The 12,299-nt window shown below is 52.5% G+C and overlaps 1 protein-coding gene across 1 annotated transcript; it reads left to right on the top strand.

Moving 5' to 3' along the window:
- Positions 1-7,176: 7,176 nt before the first annotated feature.
- On the top strand, positions 7,177-8,094 carry CGCA056_v011838 (uncharacterized protein; the record flags this gene model as incomplete). The annotated part of the gene is made up of 2 exons (XM_037327082.1): positions 7,177-7,665; positions 7,729-8,094. 2 exons carry the CDS (start codon positions 7,177-7,179, stop codon positions 8,092-8,094), a joined length of 855 nt encoding a protein of 284 aa, XP_037174777.1.
- Between the last annotated feature and the right edge of the window lie 4,205 nt (positions 8,095-12,299).

Here is a 12,299-nt window from a genome sequence, read left to right on the forward strand (position 1 = left end):
GTTGACACGATTCAAAGTCCTGTTTTCATTAGCGTTTATATTATATACATTTGGATAACATTACCTTCACAGAATCAAAGAATCTCGCAATAGCTTCACCGCCTCCGAGCTCTTCTACTCTACCACGATTAACCCGCGCTGTGACAAGTCTTGCTACCGCTTGAACGTAGGTAGGTGCACTACGGTTAATGTCTTCGTTGGTGACGGTTGGATTCCGTACTTCTTCGATGACAATTTGCAGCCATTGTTCAACAGACGACCACAGGAGGATGTGGCCGCCAAGGGCTAGAGTTTGCCCACCACGTGCCCGGAAAACAAGGTGAATTGTGCCCGAATCAAAGAAAACCGTCTGGCCAGGCCTGAGAATAACATATCGCCACCGGCCCCCGCTATAGCCTTGAGGGTCAACCGTCCAATCATTCCATTCTTGACGCGTTGGGCGTGACATCCAACCAAAGCCAATATATCCTTCTTGGGCGGTGATCCACGTTCCAAGTCCGTGGCTGTCAATGTGTGGCGCTGTGTTGTGGCCACCTTCTGATAGAAGCACCCATTCAAGAACGTCTCCCCACTCGTTCCATTGTTCCCCTGACGCAACTGCCCTCTCCGCACGTCTCCCAGTGAGGACCATGTCTCGGACGCGAGGGAGAAGCTGACAGTTTTCCCCAGTCAAGAAGGTAGGCAAAATAGAGGGAGGGAGTGGACTGCGCAGGTCAAGAATATTCCAGGGATCATCGGAATCTAGCTTGTTCAGAAACCGGTTTCTGACCTGACTGAGTTTCCGGCTTTCGAATGACCTGAGCGAGGAACTTCGAGAGGGCACCTGCACCGAGACAGATCGGTCAAGGTCTTCCATACGGCGGAAGAGCTCCTCAATTGGCCGGTCTCGACCATTCCATCGGAACTGCTGCTGGCTTTCTGTAAAAATTGGGACGTCTGAAGATCCTGACTCAACTCGCCTTGTCGCTTCGCCTGCGGTACAGAAAATCGCATCAGCTTCGCCACAACTCTCGTCCGTTTGAGGTTGCTGGGCGTTTTGGAGAATTTTGTAGACTAGTTTGTCGGATTCTTCGCCGTGGGTGTTGAGGAATGACTTGCTTCGCGCCAACCTCTCCTGTAACCCCGCAAGCACTTGCATGCAGTAGGCCTCGTCAGCTATCTGATTGTGCAGTGGCCGGTGCCCTGTGTCCCTTGACCCGGTCCAGTGTGTGTGTGAGCCACCAAGTCGCGGTCTCTTAAGGAGAGGAACAGGCTGGTTGATATCAGGGAGGGAGGCGGTGCGCCGTCGAGGGGGTGAGGTTTGTGGGAGATCAGAGGGATTGGCCAGTGGCGTTACGTTCGAGTTGTATTGATCCCCCACGAAATTGCCCGCCTTGAGATCGGGGGCTATTACGGACTTGGCGAAGAGCTGAAGATGTTGGTGATAAAGTTGATCGAGGTTGGACGAGTATATCCTCGCCAGGTCTGTGGAGAATACTAAGGGGTTGTCAAGAGCTGCAAGGAACATTGATGGCACTCCTGGCGGACAGCAGCGTTATGGTATCCTTAGGGTAGTAGCTGATCTGGCGGTAGCGTGTCTATTCCTCGACATTGGTTCTCCACTGGATGTTTCTCTATAGGATGACTGTGTCTGTGGCCTGAGCGTTCTCTCGCTTTGTGATAGATCCTCCTGTGTAGCTGCTGCTGCTACTGCTGATGCCTCTGGGTTACTGGTATTTGCCGCGGCATCGGCTGATCGTTCGGCAAGGAACTCGTCAACAAACTCGCTCACAATGTCGCCCCCTGTGGTAGCTTCCGGCGCGTGTGACGAATGCGTATCGTCTTTGGCTGATCCGACGGCATACTCCTTTCCAACCATGAGTCCAAATTTGTCAAATCCAAACCCCTGGGGTAGGTCTGTAATTGCCAGCTCTTCAAATGAAAGGGAATATCGATCACAGCCGTTCTGTCTCACATAGGCCTGTTTGTATGACCATGCTTTGAGAGTTTCCAGATCTCCCTGCTCGATCGGATTCGCTGCCAGTTTAACGAGACGAGCCCCAACACGTTGGTGTCGTCCAAGCATCACCTGGTTCAACTTTATCGCAGCCTCAGCCCATTCGGGAACGGCTTGGGCTGCCGTGCGCAGCACCTTGCAGTACTTCTCTCCTCTGGAAGCCCAATAGTAGTGCTGGACTGTGTCTCGTCCCCAGCAACGGCTCACCTCCGTCAGGGCCGACAGGCACTTGCGCTTGATCTCTGTTCCTTCGGTCGCAACGCCTATGAAACGCTCCCATACTAAGATATCGTCCTCTCGCGGCTTTGACGGTCGGCTTGACGGCCTATCTCTGCTCTCCCTCCAAGTATGGTACTCAGCGCATTCGGCAAACATAACCCGGTCGAATGCAGCGATCAGGAACTGCAGGCTTGAGTGCTGACTGAGTAGATCGTCTCGTGTCTGTAGGCATAGCCTATATTTTTCCGCGTCGTCCTGACAAAGGCGGATCTTGTCGCGAAACCGGTCGATTTGCTCAGCCTGGCAGGCGTCGAGCAGTAAGGCATTATCGCTGATGGCGGTCGTCTCAATAGGGGGTTCGAGGGGCTGCTCGGGGCCAGTCGGTAGTTGATGCGATTCGAGTAGGCCGTGTTGTGTCCCTGCGTAAGAATCATGCTCAGCATTATCAGCCATTGTCGATGCTTAGTAGATATGGTGGTGAACCACACTGGCGCCGGCGCCGTGAGATACTTCGACAGCTGCTTAGCAACAGCAGAAGCCAAGGTAATAAAGGTGAAGGGCGGAAGTCAGTCGCCATCTACCAGCGTCAGCCTAGAGACCCACAATGTCAGGTGAAAATACGACCTGACATTGTGGGTCTTTTCGTACCGTGTGGGTTGGCCAGCTATGTCGTGGCCCCACGCTCTTAGGCAAAAGACCCAGCATCTCCACAGCACTCCATGGCAGACACAGGTTTGCGCGAGCCGAGTTTCACGCCGCTGGCCGGGGTCGGACACCGGGTCTACCCTCGATGCGGCGGTGCGGACAGGCTCTTTCTACCGCCAGAGGAAGAGGATATCAGAGCGTGCGGAAGATTAAGGTCGATAGGACGTAATCTATGGATAGCCATTCCAAAAAGCCAGGCGTGGAACTGGAGGACTCACCATGACGAGGCTCGGGAACAGTGCAGGTAGCCTCTTCTCCGTTACCTTCATTTCCTTCTCCACCAGCGCGTTCGCTGAAGCTTTTTACACTGAGATAGCAGACGAATTTTGTTTTATTACAGACTATATATAGCTATGGAACAGCAAAATATGCCTTTTTTCACGATGGTCGAAGGACTTCGAACAACTACCATCCGGCGAGGCCCAGGCAGTTCAGTGACTTGCTCAACAAGCAGACACGAATCATTGCACTCATAAGATCTCAACGCTTCTCTATTAATTCATTATGATTGATAATCAAATTCATAGTAAGGCCTCAGGTTCGCACTACACCGTTTGTATAGTGGAGGCAGGAGCCTTTTACGGGCAACTGCACCTGCCTTCACGAATTTCATCAGCCGCCCGGAAACTCATGGAATCAGATAAACGAGCAGGCAGCTAATTTCTTTTATTAAAAATTCAACTTCCTCTTCTTGGAAACAACACCACAACCTTAGTGGCAACAACAACAAAATGGCGACTTTCCAGCCAATGTGCGCCAACAGGGCGCCAGATAACACCAAATGCAACAACACTGGCAGGTTCGCTTGCAAGAACTGCCTTCTAGTCACAGTGGGCACCGTATTCTCCATGGAAAGATCTCGTCTCTATCTGCTAACTCAGCCTTCCTCCAGTACTGTGGCCCTGAGTGTCAGAAGTCTCACTGGACTATGCACAAACGCGACTGCAAATCTCACCTTGGAAGGGAGAGCTGGCAGCCTGACTGGGTCTTGGAGAATCGAGCTCCGGCCTTCATCGGGAATGGTCCCCCGCAGGTGACCTATGGAGCTGGGAAGTACCTTTGGGGCAACGTTCCAGCTTTTAACGTACTCCGACTTGGCGCAAACGAAGGCGTCTCCTACGAGCAGTTGCGCCTCTTGTTTGCTGGTGAGTACCACAATCTGCGAGCTTCGAGATGAGTCTGACTTACCACACATAGCTTCCGGAGACCTTCGAAACGTTGTCAAGACCATTGCCCAGCTCCCCAATAGCTACACTCAGCCTATTGTGGTGACTATAAACGACCGTGATCTGAATATTGTCGCTCGGAACGTCATCATGCTTCTCATCAGTCTCGTAGTGGACGATGTCCACATTGCGGCCGACTGCATCATCCACGTCTGGTATTCTGCCCTCCTCTGCAAATCCGACCTCGACATTATGCAGCATCGCATTCGCCCAGTGCTTGAGGAGGTCTGCCACAAGCTGAAGGGAAAGGGTGCCGACACCCTCCAAGCAAAGACCTGGACGTTCGGCCAGCAGTCGCTGAGACTTGTGCTGAAAAGGTCTGCGTGGGACGACCTCTTGTCCTTCACGGACACCCCCAAGGGCCTGACGTCTAATTGGGCACATGAGGTTCGCAAAGCCGTCACCTCGCCGAGGGCAGGAAGGACTATCGTGATCGTCACCTTCTTCTCCAGTCCCCATCCCATCGAATCGCCCTAACACGTTTTCGCGAGGACGGACTTCTGCTTCCGTTTGGAGCTACGCGTGACGCCTTCCGGCACCCCAACCCGTGAGTGACAGATTTTCTTCACCAGTGGAATGGAATATGTGGCTAACAAGCATCAGAACTATTTACCAGGAAACGAGCTGACCTATGTACGACAATGCCGACCCCCTCAATGGATGGTCTGCTAAGGACGTCCAAGAGACTCAGACCGGGCCTGCGACCGCCGACATCTACGGCAAACTCTTTACCAGCCTTCGTACAGTACTTCGGGCATTTCTCCGTCGTCTTTCAAGCTCACAGACCTCATTTAGACTGTTCCACATGGATGCGTCTGCTCTTCCCAAGTTCTTGGAGAACAGCACCTTCAGCCGGATTGAGGTAAGTAGCCATTAACACCTACACTACGGCGAAAATCTTCAGCTGACATCTCTCACACAGGTCTCTAACATCTCGGATGCCGGATATCTCGGCATCCATCACACGCTTGACCTGATGATTGCCCTCCTTCAAAGCCCTCTCGTCAACCCCCACGCGACGCTGATCACACTGTTCATGAACGCTGTGGATGAGAATGCCACCGAAATGGAAAGGCTTACAGACATGAAGGCGGATGGCACGGTGATGAAGCGCATTTACAAGTACCTATCACCCAGCGGAAGACCGCTCAATTATTACGACACCACAATCTTCAAAATCATGGCTGCCTGGGATTGTGTCCCAACTTATGACTAAGTCTTTGACCGGTAAGTAGCGTGGTGGAGCTGTTTGCTGTGCGTTTTTGCGGCGTATGCTAACTACACTCAAAGGCACGCTGCGAAGCGTATGTTCTCTCAGAGTGCTCGGTTGGTTGGAGCCGCGATGAAGGGAAGCCACACTGTGATCGAGAAGTGGCCGTTCAAACTGAAGCTGCGGCCCGGGCAAACGGGCGCTCAGGAGGAGTTTGATCGCCTTCTCGGAGGAGGAGTTTCGAGCAAGGAGCGTTACGTGGAGTGGAAGAGAGTTTGAGTGTCAGGATGAGGCATGGAAGACACGGAGCGCAAATCAGGGAGAAGGCAGTGGACGTTATTATGTAGCCATGACCCCTTCCACTCTGACCCTTTCCACTCATAGGAACATAAGAGTACCCACGACCTCGTTATCTGTTTCCTACGGCTCTGGGTCTGTTATCTTAATATCCAGCTTCTGGGTTATTAGGATGGCCACGATATTGTTGAGAGCAAAAGCTCCGAAATATTGGGACGTATTGTCGCTATTTTTTGTTGTTGTTGTATTTAACGCCGTGGCGGCAAGGGCGCAGCCGCCTTTGCGGCCGACCTCCCGAGGGGTATATGGCGTGGAGGGCCGCAGGCTCTAGCTACATACTCTACAGTACACGCCTCTTCCTGACGTCTTCCAAATCTTGCCCGTAGGCTACTACGTGTTCTATCCGTCCCTAGTTCCCGCTGGTTCCCTAGTTCTGTTGTACTCGTTAGATCCTCTACGAGGAAGGGGGTTGTTGGTAAGGCCTAGGTCAAGACCTAGTCCTTAGTATCGCGGGCAGATCTTCTGGAAGAAGTCTGTTATGCAGAGGAAGGCCTGGAAGCCTTCAGGATCGGTGATTAGCCCCTTATAGTACCGCTCAAGGGATCCTATAGGTCCTATAGGCTCGAGTGGACTAGAAGGGTGGAGGGTAGGCCACTGATGCCTCCTCACTAGGGTCTTCTGGCAGTAGACTAAGTGGTCAACTGCCTTTGCCTCCCCGCAGGAGCAGGTAAGCAGTGCTTCTGTATGGTTGAAGCGTTGGTGGTAATGTTCGAAGTCTCCATGGCCTGATCGGGCTGCTAGGAGATGGTGAAGAATTGCCCTTGGCAGGGCTAGTTCAGGAGGGCAGGCGAGGGAAGCCTTAAGCCCTCGTATTGTCGCTACCTTACTCTATAAACAGCTTGAGCAGAACATTAAGGTTGCCTCGACGCGCAGATAGTTCTTGCCTCACCTCAAGCTTAGCGAAGGGGTGGGGAGCCGGATCATGATACCTGTTCTTGGCCGCCATCCCGAGGAGGCTTGTCGACCAAGATGGTCTTCTGGGCTTCCTGTTCCGCCCCTTCTGGAGCAGTAGTGAATCCTCGAAATTCCACATGCATGCACATCAGAGCAAGTCCTGGGCACAATAGCCAGCATCTGGGAATCCAAGCACTTGATGAGGTTTCCTCCTTTGATCCACTTCATTATGTAGCTGCTTTCCAATCTGCTACTGCCTTCTTTCCTCCTATTGTAGAGGAAGGCAGCTGTCTCCTCATTCCTCATCCAGCCAGGCCGCTCCTTCTCTTTCAAGACTACAGGCTGCTTTCAAGGCCCCTCCTTCCAGCTAGAAATTCAGCATCTAGCGCCTTCCCTTCTCTTCCTCCTACATCACCACATCCCTCAACCGATTTTCATTACCCAGCCGAGCCAGCTGCTCTCTCCTTCGCACGTACCAACCGACCGCTCCCAGCCGCTCTCAACTGCTAGGGGAGCATCCAAAGGCACAGCTTCCTTCCTCAACAACCACTAACCGCCTCTCAGGCAAGATGTCTGCTGCTACCGCAAATCCCAAGCTGTCGGCTGACCCGAAGCCGGCCGAGGAGATGATGACGCTTTGCGCTATCCGCCCTATGTTGGTCAAGCCTGGCATCATCCCCCACAACGATCCTAGTCACAATACCCTCAGAACCTTCGTCGATCTCCTCGACACCACCGCCACTGAGAAGGAGCAACGTCTGAAGGTCTCTCCCTTTAGAGCCGTGGGCAACACTTTCGACTTCAGGGACCCCGCCAAGTGCCACCTGCCGAACGTTTGGCAGTTCGCTGACCAGGCCGACCTCGCCCGCCTATACGACGCCGTTTTCCGCAGCGACAAACAGCCCGACTTCATCAAGGCCGCCAATCTTCAGATCTACATCTGGTTTCCCCAGCGTGGGCCCCAGCCTTCCAAGAAGCCCAACTTTCACCATCTGATTGACATCCGGAACCTCACCCTCTACGGCTGGTGTGGATGTCTCCCCCGCGACGACCCAAAGGTAAATTTGGATGATCAACCTCTCCCTACACATCGTCACTGACACTTAATATCTATAACACAGACGAGCCGAACGTTGGTCCTGACGACGGACCGCATGTTCGAGGACTGTCCGCACTGGTCAAAGTACCCTGCTACGCCCGTTGATCACATTTCTGGTAGCCACGCGGCGGCATCCCATGGCCCCCCTCCCATCCCGATTGGCGTCATGAACGGTCACTTCCCCCACGGGGTGCTATACCCACCTCCACTAGAGGACGAGAACCCCAACGTCGTCCCTTACCATATCTACGGTAGCATCCACTTGAACCATAGCCGCGGACTAGCACTACCGCCCCTAGGCATCCTCTCAAATGGCCAGCCTGCGTGGCCTGAGTCTCCCATCGTCCCCAGGGAAATTTACCTGAGCTCGTCGACATCGCAGCAGTAGGCCCGGCCGGTAGCTACGCTACGGACCCATCAAGTCTCGGCCATCGGATGCAAGCTAGAAGAATGCAGGGCATGCAAGGGGAATCCACACACGTATGTTCCTGAAGTTGACGACGACGGAAGGGGGAGGGGAGGAAACACCATATGTGTATATTACATGAAGGGCGAGGAAGTCCGCGTGGTCATGAACATGACGGCAATTTGCAGCTAGGGGTATAGCGTCTTATTGAGGGCTAGGAAGCCTATCACATCGCGAGGATGGTAGTTTTTTCGTGGGAGGGAACCACGAACATACGTACTGCAGTAAGCAAATTATGATTGCGGCCTCAGTAGAGTGAGTGGTCGATTATTTCCAAGAAAGGCAAATAACTGTGACGAAGTGACAGATCATCAGTATGTTAGTTAAAGTTGTTAGACAAACGATATTGATTTAATGCAATACTACTGAGGTCCATTAATGAAAGGGTTATTGTTGTACTTGATTGAGGGATTTCCTGTCAGATAAGACTATCCAAATATGGATATGTCAGACACAAGGATTGCATGACAAACGATATTGATTTAATGCAATACTACTGAGGTCCATTAATGAAAGGGTTATTGTTGTACTTGATTGAGGGATTTCCTGTCAGATAAGACTATCCAAATATGGATATGTCAGACACAAGGATTGTATACTGCTGGCCAAGTAATCGATGTGAGGCCCATTAGACGTATAGCAGCCTTCATATCAAGGGCTCGATAGGATGGTGCGTTGTCCTGCTGAAAAAGCCCATAGCCGTTGAAGCACTCATGATCAAGTGCCCGGACCATAAGTAAGATATAAAAGATATACTTATATGCCGATATTCCTCCCCATTCTTGCATCCACGTAAATCCAGGGCCTTTTTGACCTCCTGCAAAGCAGCCCCAAAACATCCAGCCATCGGGGCAGCGTCGAAGTAATGCAAAAGCCTCAGGATCTTCCGCATCGTGGATAGTAATCCATTTCTTCCGCATAGGGTCGTTCGTAGCCCAAGTCTCGTCAGAAAAGATCACATCCTCCCAATCTTGTGGCCGCAGGCGTAGGCGTAGCATCTGCCGTGCAAAAGCCACGCGTTTGCGTTTATTAGCCTCGGTACGTTTGATCTTGCGCAGGCGTAGGCAGCATTGGAAGCCGAGGTCTCGAAGGGCTCGAATGAGCGCAGTTTCGCCGTATATAGATAAATTAGGTGGCAGAAAAAATCGTAGGTCATACCACGATATACTGCAGTGGTAATCGCAGCTCACAATACAGGCCTTGAGTTGGTCCTTCTCAGGCATGCAAATGAGGCCCTCCCTGCCCTTGTTCTTCTTGGGGCTGACTGGCGCGTCGTCCTGGCAAGCTAACTGCACCTGCCGCAGCGTAAAAGGCGTGTTTTTCGCGATCTCTTCGTAGGTCCATGTCAGATACTTGCGGAAGGCGCGGATCTCGATTTTTTGATGCCTTGTAAGCTCGTGAGCGCGGGCGCGCTTGTTTTTGGTAGGCGTAGTTGTAGGTGGTGGGTTGAGGAGGTCGTTGATCGAGAGGGTGCGAGAGGTTGACGGAGGCGGCGTTGGCGGAGGCGTCGCCGTAGCCTCCGAAAAAGACGTATCCATGGTGTTGAGGTCGAAAAAGAATCGGACTTAAGGCCGAGCTTTTCGGCTTTGAATTCAGAAGTACTGAAAGTGTAGAATTGCAGAGAAAACCTGCGAAATTTCATGATCAGTACTTCTGGGATAAAAGTGGGTAAGCTGGAGGCGGTGCCTTGTCCGAGCCCCTGTAAGTAGCTCGCACTAACTTATGGGACCCCGGAAGAGGTGTACATCATGACCCACACGGGCCTGATTTCCGGCAGCAAGAACGTTAACTGGATGTAGCGATAAACCTCGCCCAATCAGTGAGTCAACCATGAACACAAGTCAGTGCTAACGATCTAATTCCCATCCTTGCTTATTTGGAGGGACCACAGGCACCCGGCTATCGACACCTTCCACTCTTACTATCTTCTCGTACACCTATCAATCACCCAGTTTAGTATGAGTCCTGTTGCAGTAGTACCACTACATCTCATGCGAAACTGTCTGATAATCTTCTTGGGACGGCACCTATCACGGCAAAAGACATCGTTGAGATTATCTCAAAGATAGTTCATGTTGCTTTCAAGTTGGGATGATGCCAAGACTATTCGGAAGCCCAAAATGATCACTGCAGCAGGCTAGTCCGAATCCGGGGCGATCCACTACATCGTCCCACGTCCATCGCCCCCTCATTTTCATCTGATTCCCGACGTAGTGGCTTGACTGTTGACACATTTGCAACACCTCCCTCGCCGCAACATCTTCCACGACATCATGAACCTGAAGACCACCCATCTGCGTGAGTTTACCGATCTGATTGCCCACGGGCTCGCGAGACAGTGTTTCGAGACCCTGTCTCTTCCGTATCCTTATAGTATGCCCCAAAACAGCATCAGCTGTGACGATCGCTCAATCAATGATCATGGCTGGCAAATGCGCAGTACCTTCAAATTGTTGTCCCGTGAGGACCCCTCCTTACAAACCACCAGGGCTCAGCACAGGCTGCCTCCCATCCTTGTGGGGCTTTGCCTTTCCTGACAGCCCTCTGCGTGCCGTTGGCGCTAAAACCGGAATACGGTCACCACGACGTCTGATCACAGACGAATCACAGCCATGGACCAACCATAGCCACATGGTTGTCCCCACCTACCCTCACCGGTCGCAAGCATGCAGCGTGTATGTCTCAAAGAAGGAAGTTGAACAGGAGGGATAATTGCGTCGCCCAGTCTGCGACGATGTACCTCTCGTGTCAGCGCCAGGAAACTTCTCTGATGGCTATGTGCTTCCAAGAAGCGCTACCGGGGCCCTCGCGCTCTGGTTGGTAAAGCTGACTCGCCGTCGTCAGAGCGCCAGGAAGGCCTGCAACGGAATGTATCCACGGGCAGGAACATGGCTTGCTAAGGAGAGCTTGGAGAGCGCATCGAAGGCGATGTCTGGTTGACGTCCTCCTCGTTGCAGATGCAAGCAGACTGCTGCCAGATGCTGATCGTCACGCGACGTAGGCCTCGGTTGTCCAGTCGTTCAGTTTAAGGTCTCCGAGAGCAAAGAAGATCTGGTTTGTGATAACACCATGCTTTGAGGTCTTGGTGGAATTGTACTTCAACGCCTTCTGCATCACAGCCTAGTTGGCGAGTTAGCACTCGGAAGCGCAGCCAAGGATGACAATGAACAAGACGAGAGCCCCTCGGAGCAAATCAGCAGACAACCAACGTTCCGTACGCACATTTGCATATGCTGTCACTGGCTGAGGCGTGGACACGCCTTACCTGGTTGGCCGTCGTTCGAAGCAGGTCAGCTTGCCTGCATTCTGAGTCTGCAAGTGTCCCAAACAGAAAAAACATGGACTCATTCTGCTACTAACAATAAGCGACCCTAATTATGTCGCTCTTAAAATCCATCTGTTTGTTCACACATTCTCTGGAATTCGTAATGCGCTGCGTTTATCCAAATCAAGACACTCGTTCTAGCACTATGTATCCGTGGAAAGACGCCTTCGACTCCTGGACCGAGTCCACTCAACTCCAGATCGACGCCTTGGGCCTGATCACCATCATCGGAGCAGACGAGGTCAATGTCAGCGTCGGTCGCCTCGTCCCCAACCGCTACGCCGAGTTCCTGCCGCTGCTGGGCGCTTTCATCCTTGCCAGCAACCGATTCACCAAGAACCAGTCCAATTTTGAGCTTTACAACCTGACAGAGGGCATAAAGACCACAGAGGTAGCAGGCTGGCTCTCCCGCTGGCTGAAGGCTCAGGATTTCCACCAAGTCCATCACAAGATTCGATGGGATGTACAACGATCGCGGCTACCAGGGCTATCCTATATTTGGACAGCCTTGGCCATCAGCATCCCCTGTCACGGGATGCTGCTGGCGCTCACTGTGCTTTCGGCTGATTGGTGGGGTTTCCTCAACGTTCTAGCCATGATTCTGTCGGTCGTGGTGCGGGTTACGCTTGTGCACCAAAACAGAGCTGGGATCGACAAGGCCATAGATGCAAACAGGAGTGCAACCGGGGGAACGCCAGCGAAACTCCTTCTCGTCATGGACGACTCGAAGGTTGTCACGATGGAGATTCCTTGTCACTTGGTGAAGGCAGTCTTTATCAAGGCCCCGACGGTCCCGAACAAT

Source organism: Colletotrichum aenigma (genome assembly GCF_013390185.1).
Source record: "Colletotrichum aenigma strain Cg56 chromosome Unknown KSG_Cg56_contig08, whole genome shotgun sequence".
NCBI classification, from domain to species: domain Eukaryota; kingdom Fungi; phylum Ascomycota; class Sordariomycetes; order Glomerellales; family Glomerellaceae; genus Colletotrichum; species Colletotrichum aenigma.